The 19,473-nt window shown below is 43.9% G+C and overlaps 1 protein-coding gene across 2 annotated transcripts in view; it reads right to left on the bottom strand.

Moving 5' to 3' along the window:
• Positions 1-19,473, bottom strand: part of KDM4B (lysine demethylase 4B) — a 179,790-nt gene that overhangs the window by 12,154 nt on the left and 148,163 nt on the right. For both annotated transcript variants that reach the window (XM_040417739.1, XM_040417740.1), the window contains exons 18-21: positions 15,274-15,459; positions 14,190-14,354; positions 9,157-9,276; positions 8,802-8,894 (exon numbers count right to left, since the gene is read on the bottom strand). In XM_040417739.1, coding sequence (XP_040273673.1) covers positions 8,802-8,894; positions 9,157-9,276; positions 14,190-14,354; positions 15,274-15,459 — 564 coding nt within the window. The remainder of the gene's footprint in view (positions 1-8,801; positions 8,895-9,156; positions 9,277-14,189; positions 14,355-15,273; positions 15,460-19,473) is intronic.

The following is a 19,473-nucleotide window of genomic DNA, read 5'->3' as shown; positions in this document are numbered from 1 at the left end:
TGGCAGATAACCTAGGCCCTTCCTTTAGGGCCCTTGGCCTGTTCGACTTGTGTCTGTTTTAGGGCTTTGCTTTTTTTTCCATATAATGTTTCTCCAGATTGAGAAAATCCCAGTCCAGCTGAGAAGCTAGGGCTTTTGAAGACTGCGAAGGAGACGGGTCGGGTCACATACTTCTGTGGGTTCCTCAGCAGAATCAGTGGCAAAAAAATTCTCAACCATCTGTTTTCTTCACTCTTGGGCTCATTCACACAAACATATTTTTGGTCCGCATCTGATCGGCATTATTTGCAGGTTGGGTGCGGACCCATTCACTTCATAGGACCACAAAATATGCGGAAAGCACACTGCTGTCCACATCCGTATGTTCATTCCGTGGCACCTGCAAAACTATAGAACGCATTCTATTCTTGTTTGCATTACGGGATTTGTGTTTTGCGTACCGCAACAGTCAGGTGCATGAGCATCCTTAAAGAGGACCTTTCACCCATTATGACATTGTGAACTAAGTATACAGACATGGAGAGCGGTGCCCGGGGATCTCACTGCACTTACTATTATCCCTGGGCGCCGCTCCATTCTCCCGCTATGCCCTCCGGTATCTTCGGTCACTAAGTTATGGTAGGCGGAGTCTGCCCTTGTTCTGCTGTAGCGCTGGCCAATCGCAGCGCAGAGCTCACAGCCTGGGAGGTTCTTTTTGGCCAGCGCTACAGCAGAACAAGGGCAGACTCCGCCTACCATAACTTAGTGACTGAAATCTCTGCCTACCATAACTTTGTGACTGAAGATACCGGAGGGCATAGCGGGAGAACGGAGCGGCGCCCAGGGATAATAGTAAGTGCAGTGAGATCCCCGGGCGCCGCTCTCCATGTCTGTATACTTAGTTCACAATGTCATAATGGGTGAAAGGTCCTCTTTAAGGATTGCTGGGTAGACCAACTGAAATTTAATTTTCCTTTAGAAGATGCCAGAACAGACACAGTAAATGGGTCACCACCGTCAAGTAGTCAGCAAATAAGAGCACTGTATGGCCTTTTAACATCAATGGTTCCCTGGGACTTCTGTATGTCCTCAAGATTTCCTCTATCAGTATAGTCTACATTGGGGAAAATAAGTATTTGATACACTGGCGGTTTTGCAAGTTTTCCCACCTACAAAGAATGGAGGGGGTCTGTAATTTTTAACGTAGGTACTCTTCAACTGTGAGAGACAGGATATAAAAAATAAATAAAAATCCAGAAAATCACATTGTATGATTTTTAAATAATTAATTTGCTTTTTATTTCATGAAATCAGTTTTTCTATTGTATCAAATGCTTAACTTGATATTGGTTACAGAAACCTTTGTTTGCAATTACAGAGGTCAGATGTTTCCTTTAGTTCTTGATCACGTTTGCACAACCTGCAGCAGGGGTTTTGGCCCAATCCTCCATACAGATCTTGTCCAGATCTTTCAGGTTTCGGGGCTGTCACTGGGCTACATTGAGTTTCAGCTCCCTCCAAAGATTTTCGATCTACGCCACTCCAGAACCTTAAAACACTTCTTACGGAGCCACTCCTTACTTGCCATGGCTGTGTGTTTTGAGTCATTGTCATGCCGGAATATCCAGCCACTACCCAGTACTCTTACTGAGGGAAGGAGATTGTTGGCCAAAATACCTCAGTAGCCCGGTCCCCTTTGCAAAAAAGCACCCACAAAGTATGATGTTTCCACCCCCATGGTTCACAGTTTGGACGGTGTTCTTGGGGTAGTACTCACCCTTCTTCTCCCTCCAAATACGGCGAGTGGAGTTGAGACCAAAATGTTCTATTTTGGTCTCATGATACCACATGACCTTCTCCCACATCTCCACTGGATCATCCAGATGGTCACCGGCGAACTTTAAACGGGCCTGGACATGTGCTGGGGGACCTTGCGTGTCCTGCAGGATTTTTAATCTATGGTGGCATAGTGTGTTACTATTGGTAATCTTTGAGACTGTGGTCCCAGCTCTCTTGAGGTCATCGACTAGGTCCGGCCGTATAAGTCTGGGCTCATTCCTGACCTTTCTCAGAATCATCCTTACCCCACAAGGCGAGATCTTTCATGGAGACCCAAACCGTGAAAGATTGACAGTCATCATGCGTTTCTTCAATTTTCTAATAATTGCCTTCTCACCAAGCTGCTTGCCTATTGTACTGTAGCCCAACCCAGCCTTGTGCAGGTCTACAATTGTGTCCCTGGTGTCCTTAGACAGCTCTTTGGTCTGTGCCATGGTGGAGAGGTTGGAGTGTAATTGATTGTGTGTGGGGACAGGTGTCTTTATACAGGTAACAAGTTCAAACAGGTGCAATTAATACAGGTAATTAGTGCATTACAGGTGCAATTAATACAGGTAATGAGTAGGAGAGCTTCTTAAAGAAAAACTAACAGGTCTGTGAGAGCCAAAATTCTTGCCGGTTGGTAGGTGATCAAATACTTATGTCAAGCAATAAAATGCAAATTAATTATTTAAAAATAATACAATGTGATTTTCTGGATTTTTTATTTTTTTTTAGATCCTGTCTCTCACAGTTGAAGTGTACCTACGATAAAAATTACAGACCTCTCCATTCTTTGTAAGTGGAAGAACTTGCAAAATGGCCAATGTATCAAATATGCTGGTAATCACTTTCATGGGAAGAATCATTTGTTTTGAAGACGCGCCCTCGTTACCTTTCTCAAACCTTCCAAGCCCATTGCATGTGCAAGGTGTACTGCACAAATATGGCACAATGCCATGGTGGGATCTCCTTCAGGAGTCCCACCACAAGCAAATTGTTTCCACACAACCTCTTTTCCAGGTCTACAATACGTTCATTCAATTTTACTGTTGCAATTTTGAGCTCCTGAGTCAAGGAGTATACACTCACCTAAAGAATTATTAGGAACACCTGTTCTATTTCTCATTAATGCAATTATCTAGTCAACCAATCACATGGCAGTTGCTTCAATGCATTTAGGGGTGTGGTCCTGGTCAAGACAATCTCCTGAACTCCAAACTGAATGTCAGAATGGCAAAGAAAGGTGATTTAAGCAATTTTGAGCGTGGCATGGTTGTTGGTGCCAGACGGGCCGGTCTGAGTATTTCACAATCTGCTCAGTTACTGGGATTTTCACGCACAACCATTTCTAGGGTTTACAAAGAATGGTGTGTAAAGGGAAAAACATCCAGTATGCGGCAGTCCTGTGGGCAAAAATGCCTTGTGGATGCTAGAGGTCAGAGGAGAATGGGCCGACTGATTCAAGCTGATAGAAGAGCAACGTTGACTGAAATAACCACTCGTTACAACCGAGATATGCAGCAAAGCATTTGTGAAGCCACAACACGCACAACCTTGAGGCGGATGGGCTACAACAGCAGAAGACGCCACCGGATACCACTCATCTCCACTACAAATAGTAAAAAGAGGCTACAATTTGCACGAGCTCACCAAAATTAGACTGTTGAAGACTGGAAAAATGTTGCCTGGTCTGATGAGTCTCTATTTCTGTTGAGACATTCAAATGGTAGAGTCCGAATTTAGCGTAAACAGAATGAGAACATGTATCCATCTTCTGATGGCTACTTCCAGCAGGATAATGCACCATGTCACAAAGCTCGAATCATTTCAAATTGATTTCTTGAACATGACAATGAGTTCACTGTACTAAAATGGCCCCCACAGTCACCAGATCTCAACCCAATAGAGCATCTTTGGGATGTGGTGGAACGGGAGCTTCGTGCCCTGGATGTGCATCCCTCAAATCTCCATCAACTGCAAGATGCTATCCTATCAATAAGGGCCAACATTTCTAAAGAATGCTATCAGCACCTTGTTGAATCAATGCCACGTAGAATTAAGGCAGTTCTGAAGGCAAAAGTGGGTCCAACACCGTATTAGTATGGTGTTCCTAATAATTCTTTAGGTGAGTGTATATAGACCAGTAAGCTTAACATCCATAGTGGGAAAAATGTTTGAGGGCCTTCTACGGGACTACATACAGGATTATGTAACTGTCAATAATATAATAAGTTATAGCCAACATGGTTTTACTAAGAACAGAAGCTGTCAAACTAACCTGATTTGTTTTTATGAGGAGGTGAGTAGAAGTCTGGACAGATGGACTCTGTCCCACATGGACGGCTATTGGGTAAATTGAGGCCTATTGTTTTAGATAATGTAATTTGTAACTGAATTGAAAACTGGCTTCATGATCGTATCCAAAGAGTTGTGGTCAATGATTCTTAGTCTGAATGGTCCCTGGTTATAAGTGGTGTACCCCAAGGTTCGGTGCTGGGTCCGCTATTATTTAACTTATTCATTAATGACAGAGGATGGGATTAACGGTGCCATTTCTATTTTTGCAGATGACACCAAACTTTGTAAGACGGCACAGTCTATGGAAGATGTTAATAAGTTACAAGCTGACTTGGACAAACTTACTGGCAAATGAGGTTGAATATAGATAAATGTAAAGTTATGCACTTGGGGGCTAATAATCTGCATGCAGCATGAGTCCTAGGGGGCAGTAAAACTGGGAGAGTCACTTGTTGAGAAGGATCTGGGTGTATTAGTAGGTCATAGACTAAATACCACCATGCAATGCCAGTCAGGCCAAAATAATTTTGTCTTGAATTAAAAATAGGTATAGATTCGTGGGACAGGGATGTAGTATTGCCACTATACAAAGCATTGGTGCGGCCTCAACTGGAATACGCAGTTCAGTTCTGGGCAGTACAGAGGAGAGAGACTAAACTCAAAGGGCCTGGAAGATCTTAGTTATAAGCAAAGATTAAATAAACTGAATTTGTTTAGCCTTAAAAAAAAAAAGACGTCTAAGGGGGGACATGATTAACCTGTACAAATATGTAAACGGACCATACAAAAATATCAAGTTAAACCCCCTCAAAAAAACAAGGCGCCACTCCTTACAACTTTACAACTGGATAAAAAAAACGACACGCGTTTATTACAGTACGATCTGTAAATCTCTGGAATAGCCTGCCGCAGGAGCTGGTCACAGCAAATACAGTAGATGGCTTCAAAAAAGGTTTAGATGGATTATGACAATGTATAGAAATCTTGTTCTACATACCCTCTCTCTTTGGCCCAACCCCTTTTTAAAAGATGGACACTGATCCAGGGATTTGTTCCGTGGATCGATATATAGCAGGATTAGAGGTTGGACTTGATGGACTTTTGTCTTTTTCCAACCTTAACAACTATGTAACTATATATATTTTGCCACTTCGAGCCATTCAGTGAAATCATCCTGCATAACTTTACGTATCAGGCCAGTGAGGAAGGAGATGCCATCTTGGGAAATATCACAGTGTCCCCTCTGATCTGTAAACCCCTAGTGTTATGTGTCTGCCCGCTCCACAACAAATGTCAATCCATGCAGGTACAAAACGCTCTTTAAAGGAGCATTCCCTAGGTAAATGGCTCAGACAAAAGTCAGTTTGAGTGGTTGATAGGACAGATGAGAGCTGGGGGCAGAGAGGAGTTCAAAGGCACGCAGCCTCACAGATAAGAACTGTAAGTCGATAAATTGTTTTGTTAGATAACATTCAGTATAACTTGTATTTTACTCATATACATCCCATTTTAGCAACAAAGTCCTACTCACTGATGACCACCCACTAGACTCCTAAGCTCAGAATTAAAAGTTTTACTAATTCTTATCTAAGAATTTGAAGTTTTAGGCTCCAATCACACGTCCGCAACGTGTTTTGTGGATCCATGGATCCGGAAAACACAGACAGCGGCAATGTGCGCTCCGCATTTTGCGGACCGCACATTGCCGGCACTAATAGAATATGCCTGTTCTTGTCCTCAATTGCGGACAAGAATAGGACATGTTCTATTTTTGTGCGGAACCGCAATTGTGTGTCTGGGCAGCACATAGTGAAATGAATGGGTCTGCAATTCCGTTCCGCAAAATGCGGAACGAAATTGCGGACGTGTGAATGGAGCCTTACTGAATCTTTGCTAAGAAAACTATCGTATTTTTCGCTTTATAAAGATGCACTTTTTCTCCCCCAAAAGTGGGGGGGAAATGGCCGTGCGTCTTATAAAGCGGATACTCCGCTGGCCGCTATGCTGCACAGTGCGGCCAGCGAAGTATCAGTGTGGAGGGCGGGGACACTCATGGCGGGGCCCGGTACAGTGACTCTACTCTAATACACTGGGCCCCACAACTGTTAAAGAGAACCTGTCACCAGGATTTTGTGCATAGAGCTGGGGACATGGGCTGCTAGATGGCCGCTAGCACATCTGCAATACCCAGTCCCCACAGCTCTCTGCGCTTTTATTGTGTTAAAAAAACGTTTTGATCAATATGCAAATGAACCTGATATGTGTCCTGTATCCGGAGAGGAGTCCAGCGGAAAGGAGCCCAGCACCGCCCCACGTCCTCCGAATCTCCTCCTTGCTGGCAGACGTCACAGAGCTGGAGCACCGAAATCTCGCGATGCGCGAGCTAGCGCATGCGCAGTGTCGGCATCATGTTCATTCCCTGTGCTGGCATCAACACAGGGAACGAACTACGCATGCGCTAGCTCGCGCATCGCGAGATTTCGGTGCTCCAGCTCTGTGACGTCTGCCAGCAAGGAGGAGATTCGGAGGACGCGGGGCGGTGCTGGGCTCCTTTCCGCTGGACTCCTCTCCGGATACAGAACACATATCAGGTTCATTTGCATATTGATCAAAACGTTTTTTTAACACAATAAGGCCTCTTTCACACTTGCGTTGTTGGGATCCGGCATGCACTTCCGTTGCCGGAGGTGCCCGCCGGATCCGGAAAAACGCAAGTGTACTGAAAGCATTTGAAGACAGAACCGTCTTCCAAATGCTTTCAGTGTTACTATGGCACCCAGGACGCTATTAAAGTCCTGGTTGCCATAGTAGGAGCGGGGAGCGGTATACTTACAGTCCGTGCGGCTCCCGGGGCGCTCCAGAATGACGTCAGAGCGCCCCATGCGCATGGATGACGTGTCCATGCGATCACATGATCCATGCGCTTGGGGCGCCCTGACGTCACTCTGGAGCGCCCGGGGAGCCGCACGGATGGTAAGTATACTGCTCCCCCGCTCCCCGCTACACTTTACCATGGCTGCCAGGACTTTAGCGTCCCGGCAGCCATGGTAACCATTTAGATAAAGCTAAATGTCGGCTCCGGCAATGCGCCGAAACGACGTTTAGCTTAAGGCCGGATCCGGATCAATGCCTTCCAATGGGCATTAATTCCGGATCCGGCCTTGCGGCAAGTGTTCCGGATTTTTGGCCGGAGCAAAAAGCGCAGCATGCTGCGGTATTTTCTCCGGCCAAAAAACGTTCCGTTCCGGAACTGAAGACATCCTGATGCATCCTGAACGGATTTCTCTCCATTCAGAATGCATTAGGATAATCCTGATCAGGATTCTTCCGGCATAGAGCCCCGACGACGGAACTCTATGCCGGAAGACAATAACGCAGGTGTGAAAGAGCCCTAAAAGCGCAGAGAGCTATGGGGACTGGGTATTGCAGATGTGCTAGCGGCCATCTAGCAGCCCATGTCCCCAGCTCTATGCACAAAATCCTGGTGACAGGTTTCCTTTAAGTACATTCAATCCGATCCATATTTTAATGTATACCGCACTGTTCTGTACTTACTGTAGTACCGTATGTATAGCATTAAGACGGCGGAGACCGGCAGCTCCCTCGGTCATGCGCTGCCTGCCTGTTCATTCATAAAGTGAGATAAGCGGGCAGGCGGCGCATGACCGAGGGAGCAGCCGTTCTTAATGCTATACATACGGTACTACAGTAAGTACAGAACAGTGCTGTATACATTAAGATATGGATCGGATTGAATGTACTTAACAGCTGCGGGGCCCGGTGTATTAGAGTAGAATCACTGCACCGGGCCCCGCCATGAGTGTCTCCGCCTCCTCCCTCTACACTGATGCATCTGATGAGGGATTTGTAGATGACACTTATGGGGATCTGTGGATGACGTCAGTGTCATCCACAGATTCCCCCGTCAGTGTCATCCACAGATTCCCCCGTCAGTGTCATCCACAGATTCCCCCGTCAGTGTCATCCACAGATTCCCCCGTCAGTGTCATCCACAGATTCCCCCGTCAGTGTCATCCACAGATTCCCCCGTCAGTGTCATCCACAGATTCCCCCGTCAGTGTCATCCACAGATTCCCCCGTCAGTGTCATCCACAGATTCCCCCGTCAGTGTCATCCACAGATTCCCCCGTCAGTGTCATCCACAGATCCCCCCATCAGTGTCATCCACGGATTCCCCGCCAAACAGTGCGTCATCCACAGATGCCCCCATAACAGTGCGTCATCCACAGATGCCCCCATAACAGTGCGTCATCCACAGATCCCCCCATAAGTGCATCATCCACAGATCCCCCCATAACAGTGCATCATCCACAGATCCCCCATAACAGTGCATCATCCACAGATCCCCAATAATAGTGTCATCCACAGATCCCCAATAATAGTGTCATCCACAGATCCCTCATAACAGTGCGGCATCCACAGACCACCATTAGCTCAAAACCTACCAAAAGCACACCTTTTGATTCAAAATATATTTTTCTTATTTTCCTCCTCAAAAACCTAGGTGCGTCTTATCATCAGGTGCGTCTTATAAAGCGTAAAATACGGTATATATCAATCTACTCCACCTCCTGCTCTATAATATGGTGCCTTTTATGGTGAAAGGTTCCCTATAAGAAAGAGTTGTCAAATGATTAATTTTAGCTATTGCTAATCAAAAACTGATCAGAAAAAGCACCTACCAAGCGACATTTCACTCTTTTTGGAAGAGACTCTTCCAATGTGAAGATCTCACTGCGTTTTACCATTAACTGGGATGCATCTTCAAACTCCACCTGGACAAAAATACATTCAGTATAATTAAGAGAAATGTGTGGCAATTACAATGTTTGCATTTGAAATTGGCTTCAATGATTATTGGCAGTTATAATAATAAAGGGGGGAAAGTGATATTAAACTGATTCAGGAAATTATTCAAATGCCTTTATGAAGCAATCAACCCCCACCTCTGTGTGTAAAATATAGCGGTCCGTAGGTGGAAACAGCTGAACTTAATTAAAAAAATATATAATTCTATCAAGTAAAATTACTACTTACCTGATAAATGAGGCTCACTTTAGATGAAATAAATTTAGCTTTGTAAATGTTTCCATCTATCCACCTAAGATCTACAACCTCGCCTTCTGCTGGTGGCCCATTTTGTATACAATCTCTGCTCTAAAAAGAAGACATGGAAAGACGATTAATTTTAGAGTGCATTCGGGAAGTCTTTATTTTATTACGGACATATTCTGTACTGCTTTAACAGACATTAGCATCACAGTGTCCCCAATGGGGGATCACAATCTAAGTTCCCTATCAGTAGGTCTTTGGTGTGTGGGAGGAAACCGGAGAACCTGCAGGAAATCCTCACAAACACGAGGAGAACTCCATGCAGATGTTGTCCGTGGTCAGATTTGAATCTGGAACCCCAGCACTGCATGACAAGTGCTAACCACTGAGCCTCCGTGCTTGACTTTAGAACGTTTTTTACATTTTATGTTGCAGCCTTGTGCTGCTAAAATAAAATAAAAAAGTTCTTATTTTCCCCCTATCATTCTGCACTCAACATCCAAAATCAAAATGTTAGAAATCTTTGCTAATTTATTGAGAAAGAAAACTAAAATCTTGCATTGACATATGTATTCAGACCATTTACTCAATACTTAGTTGAAGCATCTTTGGCAGTGATTACAGCCTCCAGTCTTCTGGGTTATGATTCCACAAGGTTTACATATCTGGATTTTGGGGTTTTCTACCAATCTTGTCTGCAGACCCTCTTAAGCACTGTCAGGTCAATTCAGCATTCTGTCCAAGCCACTGGGAAAACATGCCCCACAGCATGATGCTGCCACCACTATGCTGCCACCCTCCTGGAACATTGGGCCACCGATTTCTTGGCAATATGATATCAGTAATTTGCCAAGATCAATGTTTCCTTACATCTGGACGGGGAGCTAAGTAAAAAATCTATCATCATCATTTTGTCATTATTGTACTATCTTTTTCTCACCCCCTGATGAGCCTTGCCTTAGGTGAAACGCGTAGGGTTTCTTTTTTGTATAAAGGAAGTGTTGGTGTATGCACTACACACTGTCCATATATCTATAGATCATTGTTTTTGTTTTTTTTTCTATCTTTTTGGTATTTGTTATATCCCATATCTATAGGGTTTTAACAGGGATACTCTAGGAGTAGGCACGGGGACAGGGAACCTCCACCACTAGGGGGCAACCCTGGGCTGAGGATAGACTAGGGTTTTACAGGGTTAATATCCCCTGTGGTCCCCTGATCATCCTCCTTTTGATTTATCTTTTTCCCGTTGCCATTCTATTTATTATTAATATTTATTTTCTCCCCTGGAGGATTACATCACTTATTATTAATTAGTTACTAGGTACCGCCGTACCAATACCCATTACTCTATCATTAAAGGTATTTTTTAAGCAGTGTCTCCCTCCCCCTGTGTTGCTGCTGCCGCCAATGAGAGGAGAGAAGACAAGAGGAGAGGAGGGGCTGTGGCCACTGCGCCACCAATGATGTTAACTCACTCATTCATTCAAATTGAATAGGAGGCGGGAGCTGGCTGCAGAATCACATAGCCGAATCCCGACCTCTATGAGCAGTAGCAGCGATCCGCGGTAGTTAACCCCTCAGGTGCCGCGGATCGCAGCTACTGCTCATAGAGGTCAGGAGCCGGCTATGTGATTCTGCAGCCAGCTCCCGCCTCCTGTATATGAATAAATGAGAGATTTATGTTCATTGGTGGCGCAGTGTGCCCCCCAAAGCCCCGCAGTATTAATCATTGGTGGCGCAGTGCGCCCCCCACCCCAGTATTAAAAACATTGGTGGCGCAGTGAGCCCCCCGCCCAAGCCCCCCCAGTTTTAATCATAGGTGGCAGTGGCCACAGGGTCCCCTCTCCCCTCCTCCTCCGATCGGAGCCCCAGCAGTGTAAGCCTGGGGCTCCAATCGGTTACCATGGCAGCCAGGACGCTATTGAAGCCCTGGCTGCCATGGTAAGCTCCATGCTGCTGTGTGCACAAAGCACAGAGCAGCAGGGACAGTGTGAGATCCTATTGACCCTGATAGAGATCTATCAGGGTGAATAGGACAAGGGTTCTAGTCCCTAAGGGGGCTAAAAGTTAATAAAAATAAACCACCAAAATATTAAATATAAATGAAAAAGAAAGATTTACAAAAAAAAAACAACTACACATTAACCATAAAAATATTCATTTTCAGCAGATTTGTGTAGGATTATTTTTTTTTTTTTCAAAAATGAAATTTCACAGAATATCGGTATAAATTATCGGCTATAAGTTCACAAATTATCGGTATCGGCCCTAAAAAATCTATATCGGTCGATCCCTAGCTCCTACCCTCTACAACAGTGTAATGTTATACTGCCAACGATAATAGATAACTGTATATCTCACAGGCAAGCGGATATAAAGTCTCAACAAAACTAATGTGATAATAGAGGCAAGCTCAAGAGGCCGTCAACCACAGCCCGGTAAGAGAAATACTTGCAAGTGATGCTCAGTTACCGCCTCAGCGCGGTCCAGGGGTCCTGGCTTCCTGGAGACCCAGTCCTCAGCCTCTCTAGGATCGGTGAAGAAGACTGTTTTATCTCCGTCCACAACTTGGAGCCGTGCTGGGTACGCCATGGAGTATTGAAGGTTCAACTCACTGAGGCGACGCTTGACCGATACAAATGTGGCTCTCCTCTTCTGAAGGTCGGCGGAGAAGTCCGGGAACAGTGAGACGTGCGCGTTGTCATGTCTGACTTCCTGCTTGTTCCTGGCCTGACTGAGGATGAGGTCCCTGTCCCTCCAGTTTAGCAAGCAAGCCAGGAGAGGTCTAGGGGGGGCCCGCGCGGGGGAGATCTGGCGGGAACTCTATGCGCTCTGTCCACAGCATAGGCAGTAGAAAATGGTGCGTCGGGAAACTGTTCCTTGAACCAGGATTTCAGGAAGGTGGCGGGATCTCAGCCCTCTGCTTTTTCCGGGAGGCCCAGGATTCTGACATTGTTACGTCGGGCCCTGTTTTCCAGATCGTCGCATTTTTGCTGCCACTGACCAACGGAGCGCTCCAGCTCCTGTACTTTTACCGCCATAGGTCTGGTCAGGTCCTCCAGAGCAGACACTCGATCCTCCGTGTGTTTGACCCGGTCTCTCAACTGCAGCAGGCCCAGATCCACGCGTACCTCCTCTATCTTCCCAGTAAGTGAGGACTGGCAAGAGGAGATAGACAGGAGCTGCTCGTAGGCAGCCTTCAGGGTGAATTCAGGTTCTGCGGCATCTCCCGGCTCCACTTGTTGGGCAGCTTGGCCGCGGGTAAGAGCAGCACGAGGCGGAGTAGCTGCCCCCCCGCGCCATGTTGGGCCTCTGTACGGGCGTACTCTAAGCTTCTCAGCCGCAGCCTGTGCTTTGTTTGGACCCATGGTCGGCGTGCGGGGTCTTCTCTTACGCCTGCACACCGTACACTCAGCTGTGGGGTTCGGCAGTTTGTCAGGATGATGCAGGATAGACTAGGGATATCGGAGCTTCACTCAAGCGCGTGCTCTCATGCCGGCTGCTGGCCACGCCCCCCCCCCCCCCCCCCCCCTCATGGGTTCGTTTTTGCTCCGATATGCATTGTCAGCTGGGAGACCTTATATAGATAGATGTACAGTACAGACCAAAAGTTTGGACACGCCTTCTCATTCAAAGAGTTTTGTTTATTTTCATGACTATGAAGGCATCAAAACTATGAATTAACACATGTGGAATTATATACATAACAAACAAGTGTGAAACAACTGAAAATATGTCATATTCTAGGTTCTTCAAAGTAGCCACCTTTTGCTTTGATTACTGCTTTGCACACTCTTGGCATCCTCTTGATGAGCTTCAAGAGGTAGTCACCTGAAATGGTCTTCCAACAGTCTTAAAGGAGTTCACAGAGAGGCTTAGCACTTGTTGGCCCTTTTGCCTTCACTCTGCGGTCCAGCTCACCCCAAACCATCTCGATTGGGTTCAGGTTCGGTGACTCTGGAGGCCAGGTCATCTGGCGCAGCACCCCATCACTCTCCTTTCATGGTCAAATAGCCCTTACTTTCAAAGTTTTCCCAATTTTTCGGCTGACTGACTGACCTTCATTTCTTAAAGTAATGATGGCCACTCGTTTTTCTTTACTTAGAATTTGTATTATGGCAAGAAAAAAGCAGCTAACAGTCTATTCAGTAGGACTATCAGCTGTGTATCCACCTGACTTCTCCTCAACGCAACTGAGGGTCCCAACCCCATTTATAAGGCAAGAAATCCCACTTATTAAACCTGACAGGGCACACCTGTGAAGTGAAAACCATTTCAGGGGACTACCTCTTGAAGCTCATCAAGAGAATGCCAAGAGTGTGCAAAGCAGTAATCAAAGCAAAAGGTGGCTACTTTGAAGAACCTAGAATATGACATATTTTCAGTTGTTTCACACTTGTTTGTTATGTATATAATTCCACATGTGTTATTTCATAGTTTTGATGCCTTCAGTGTGAATCTACAATTTTCATAGTCATGAAAATAAAGAAAACTCTTTGAATGAGAAGGTGTGTCCAAACTTTTGGTCTGTACTGTATGTCTTTCCAAAACATGCCCAATCAACTGAATTTACCACAGGTGGATTCCAATCAAGATGTAGAAACGTCGCAAGAGAAATAGGAAACACCCAGAGATAAACTTTACGTGTCATAGCAAAGGGTCTGAATACTTATGTCCATTAAAAATTGTAGTTTTACCCTTTTTAATAATTTGCAAACATTTCTAAAATTCTGTTTTCACTTTCTCGTTAAGGGGTATATAGCACAGATTGATGGGGGAAAATGTGATTTTACCACAAGGCCAAAAAAACTTCCCGAATGCAAAATATTTGATGTTATTGCTATGAGCTATAAAAATGTTGTATTTATCTCAGGGTAAATTGCTTTCTAATTTAATGTACTTCTTATTTTAAGATTGAAATTTCAGAAGGGTGTAATGTTCTTTTCTAATTGTCTGTAAATATATACAAAATGTAGTCTACAAATAAACAAAACCAATTTGATGTCAAATCTCACCATGATATTTTCAGGATAGACATTGTCACTGTATGAGCCATCATCAAAGTTAACTTCATAGAAAACATGAGTAGCAGATCCAATCACCTGGCAGCGATAATACAAACCGTTCCGATTCCGGCCAATCACAGTTTGACCTACAATGACATCCTTGGAAGCTGTACTCTGCAGGTAAATAATAAATCAACAGGAATATTATCGTGTGTCTGTGAATGTTCTCATTCATCCAGGTCACGGTATATCAGTAATGATAAGTCAGAGCAACAAAACTTTTTTTTTTGCAAAACCCATTAAGCTTCGTGAACACAGCCATTTTTATTTACAGAATAAAAAAAATTTCTTCTCTGCCTAAAGTAATAACTACAAGTAGCCATACAAGAGCTTGTTTTTGCTGGAAGAGTTTTATTTAATTGCACCATTTTAGGTACATATGTATTTAAAAAAACTGTATTACTTTTTTGTATGGGGAAATTATCTTTTACGGTGTTCACTGTGCCATATGATAATGGCAAGAGAAAATTTGTTCAAATGTTAGGTTGTCATTAAAGAGGCACTTCTGTTAATTTTTTTTTTTTACATATAAACAAGCAATATTTGATCATGTGATAATTTTTTAAATAAATACATGTAAAGTAGTAGTAGATTGTGCTCCATCATCTTCCTGTGTTCACTGACAACATGACAAAGAGGATCACTCAACACTCAACAGTTGGTCTTCAGGGAGGAGTAGAGGCGACTCATTTCGAATGCCACACCCCCACCACTTACACTGGCCACAGATTCTTACAGCAGTGTGGCTGCAAGGAACAGTAAGGCCAGGAGGGAGAAGCAGGAAGGATCACATGGTCAGTACACATGCTGTGCTGTCATCTGTTCAATCTCATGAAGAATGACGCGGCAGCAGTTATGTGCAACCTCCTGCAACATTCATTCAGGACAATTGGACATCCGCTCTCATACCCAGACCCCCACCAAACAGACGCTGATCCCCTATCCTGTGGTCAGAGGATACGTTTCTAACTTGGCAGAACCCATTTAAACCCAGTCAACAATAAATGCCAATAAGTAATTGAACAGTACTTACAGATTGACTGTTTGCCTTGTGCTTGAAGCATGTAATTGACACAACATAAGGCCAGTCATCAGGCTCCATAGATATGCCAGCTGCATGTGCACATGTGACATGGAAGGAGGTGGAACATCGATCAACAGAACATTGGACACAAGCTGCAACCTCTTTTCGGATTTTCTTCCGGCAATATACACATCTCTGAATTAGATAACACTATTTGTTAATACGATCCTCAAATTATGCAGTAATGATCGTATCATACTTTACTTATTTTACATGTTTATTTGCTTATGCTTAAATGGAGTCTGTCACCTCATTTTCACCAATATAACTAAGAGCACTGCCCCATAGAAGATTGCAGACACATTCCAGACATACCCGTGTGTATTTGTGTCTTTATTCCATGTACAGGAAAAGCACTGTTAGGCCTCATGCAGACGACAGTTTTTTTTTTAACCACTTCAGCCCCCAGTGCTTAAACACCCTGAAAGACCAGGCCACTTTTTACACTTCTGACCTACACTACTTTCACCGTTTATTGCTCGGTCATGCAACTTACCACCCAAATGAATTTTACCTCCTTTTCTTCTCACTAATAGAGCTTTCATTTGGTGGTATTTCATTGCTGCTGACATTTTTACTTTTTTTGTTATTAATCGAAATTTAACGATTTTTTTACAAAAAAATGACATTTTTCACTTTCAGTTGTAAAATTTTGCAAAAAAAAACGACATCCATACATAAATTTTGCTCTAAATTTATAGTTCTACATGTCTTTGATAAAAAAAAAATGTTTGGGTAAAAAAAAAATGGTTTGGGTAAAAGTTATAGCGTTTACAAACTATGGTACAAAAATGTGAATTTCCGCTTTTTGAAGCAGCTCTGACTGAGCACCTGTCATGTTTCCTGAGGTTCTACAATGCCCAGACAGTACAAACACCCCACAAATGACCCCATTTCTGAAAGTACACACCCTAAGGTATTCGCTGATGGGCATAGTGAGTTCATAGAACTTTTTATTTTTTGTCACAAGTTAGCGGAAAATTATGATTTTTTTTTTTTTTTTCTTACAAAGTCTCATATTCCACTAACTTGTGACAAAAAATAAAAACTTCCATGAACTCACTATGCCCATCAGCGAATACCTTGGGGTCTCTTCTTTCCAAAATGGGGTCACTTGTGGGGTAGTTATACTGCCCTGGCATTCTAGGGGCCCAAATGTGTGGTAAGGAGTTTGAAATCAAATTCTGTAAAAAATGACCTGTGAAATCCGAAAGGTGCTCTTTGGAATATGGGCCCCTTTGCCCACCTAGGCTGCAAAAAAGTGTCACACATCTGGTATCTCCGTACTCAGGAGAAGGTGGGGAATGTGTTTTGGGGTGTCATTTTATATATACCCATGCTGGGTGAGAGAAATATCTTGGCAAAAGACAACTTTTCCCATTTTTTTATACAAAGTTGTCATTTGACCAAGATATTTATCTCACCCAGCATGGGTATATGTAAAAAGACACCCCAAAACACATTCCTCAACTTCTCCTGAGTACGGGGATACCAGATGTGTGACACTTTTTTGCAGCCTAGGTGGGCAAAGGGGCCCATATTCCAAAGAGCACCTTTCGGATTTCACTCCTCATTTTTTCCTGAATTTGATTTCAAACTCCTTACCACACATTTGGGCCCCTAGAATACCAGGGCAGTATAACTACCCCACAAGTGACCCCATTTTGGAAAGAAGACACCCCAAGGTATTCCGTGAGGGGCATGGCGAGTTCCTAGAATTTTTTATTTTTTGTCACAAGTTAGTGGAAAATGATGATTTTTTTTTTTTTTTTTTTTCATACAAAGTCTCATATTCCACAAACTTGTGACAAAAAATAAAAACTTCCATGAACTCACTATGCCCATCAGCGAATACCTTGGGGTCTCTTCTTTCCAAAATGGGGTCACTTGTGGGGTAGTTATACTGCCCTGGCATTCTAGGGGCCCAAATGTGTGGTAAGTAGGTAAATGACCTGTGAAATCCGAAAGGTGCTCTTTGGAATGTGGGCCCCTTTGCCCACCTAGGCTGCAGAAAAGTGTCACACATCTGGTATCTCTGTATTCAGGAGAAGTTGAGGAATGTGTTTTGGGGTGTCTTTTTACATATACCCATGCTGGGTGAGATAAATATCTTGGTCAAATGCCAACTTTGTATAAAAAAATGGGAAAAGTTGTCTTTTGCCAAGATATTTCTCTCACCCAGCATGGGTATATGTAAAATGACACCCCAAAACACATTCCCCAACTTCTCCCGATTACGGAGATACCAGATGTGTGACACTTTTTTGCAGCCTAGGTGGGCAAAGGGGCCCATATTCAAAAGAGCACCTTTCGGATTTCACAGGTCATTTTTTACAGAATTTGATTTCAAACTCCTTACCACACATTTGGGCCCCTAGAATGCCAGGGCAGTATAACTACCCCACAAGTGACCCCATTTTGGAAAGAAGAGACCCCAAGGTATTCGCTGATGGGCATAGTGAGTTCATGGAACTTTTTATTTTTTGTCACAAGTTAGTGGAATATGAGACTTTGTATGAAAAAAAAAATAAAAAAAAAAATAAGCATTTTCCACTAACTTGTGACAAAAAATAAAAAATTCTAGGAACTCGCCATGCCCCTCACGGAATACCTTGGGGTGTCTTCTTTCCAAAATGGGGTCACTTGTGGGGTAGTTATACTGCCCTGGCATTTTCCAGGGGCCCTAATGTGTGGTAAGTAGGTAAATGACCTGTGAAATCCTAAAGGTGCTCTTTGGAATATGGGCCCCTTTGCCCACCTAGGCTGCAAAAAAGTGTCACACATGTGGTATCGCCGTATTCAGGAGAAGTTGGGGAATGTGTTTTGGGGTGTCATTTTACATATACCCATGCTGGGTGAGAGAAATATCTTGGCAAAAGACAACTTTTCCCATTTTTTTATACAAAGTTGGCATTTGACCAAGATATTTCTCTCACCCAGCATGGGTATATGTAAAATGACACCCCAAAACACATTCCCCAACTTCTCCTGAGTACGGCGATACCAGATGTGTGACACTTTTTTGCAGCCTAGATGCGCAAAGGTGCCCAAATTCTTTTTAGGAGGGCATTTTTAGACATTTGGATACCAGACTTCTTCTCACGCTTTGGGGCCCCTAGAATGCCAGGGCAGTATAAATACCCCACATGTGACCCCATTTTGGAAAGAAGACACCCCAAGGTATTCAATGAGGGGCATGGCGAGTTCATAGAAATTTTTTTTTTTTGGCACAAGTTAGCGGAAATTGATATTTTTAATTTTTTTCTCACAAAGTCTCCCGTTCCGCTAACTTGGGACAAAAATTTCAATCTTTCATGGACTCAATATGCCCCTCACGGAATACCTGGGGGTGTCTTCTTTCCGAAATGGGGTCACATGTGGGGTATTTATACTGCCCTGGCATTCTAGGGGCCCTAAAGCGTGAGAAGAAGTCTGGAATATAAATGTCTAAAAAATTTTACGCATTTGGATTCCGTGAGGGGTATGGTGAGTTCATGTGAGATTTTATTTTTTGACACAAGTTAGTGGAATATGAGACTTTGTAAGAAAAAAAAAAAAAAATTCTGCTAACTTGGGCCAAAAAAATATCTGAATGGAGCCTTACAGAGGGGTGATCAATGACAGGGGGGTGATCAATGACAGGGGGGTGATCAATGACAGGGGGGTGATCAATGACAGGGGGGTTGATCAATGACAGGGGGGTAATCAATGACAGGGGGGTAATCAATGACAGGGGGGTAATCAATGACAGGGGGGTGATCAGGGAGTCTATATGGGGTGATCACCACAGTCATTGATCACTCCCCTGTAAGGCTTCATTCAGACGTCCGGATGCGTTTTGCGGATCCGATCCATCTATCAGTGCATCCGTAAAAATCATGCGGACATCTGAATGGAGCTTTACAGGGGGGTAATCAATGACAGGGGGGTGATCAGGGAGTCTATATGGGGTGATCACCACAGTCATTGATCATGCCCCTGTAAGGCTTCATTCAGACGTCCGGATGCGTTTTGCGGATCGTATCCATCTATCAGTGCATCCGTAAAAATCATGCGGACATCTGAATGGAGCTTTACAGGGGGGTGATCAGGGAGTCTATATGGGGTGATCACCACAGTCATTGATCATGCCCCTGTAAGGCTTCATTC

Source organism: Bufo bufo, chromosome 2 (assembly GCF_905171765.1).
Source record: "Bufo bufo chromosome 2, aBufBuf1.1, whole genome shotgun sequence".
In the NCBI taxonomy this organism is placed as follows: Eukaryota; Metazoa; Chordata; class Amphibia; order Anura; family Bufonidae; genus Bufo; species Bufo bufo.
The sequence above is the reverse complement of the archived record's forward strand: the minus strand, read 5'-3'. Positions and strand labels throughout refer to the sequence as shown.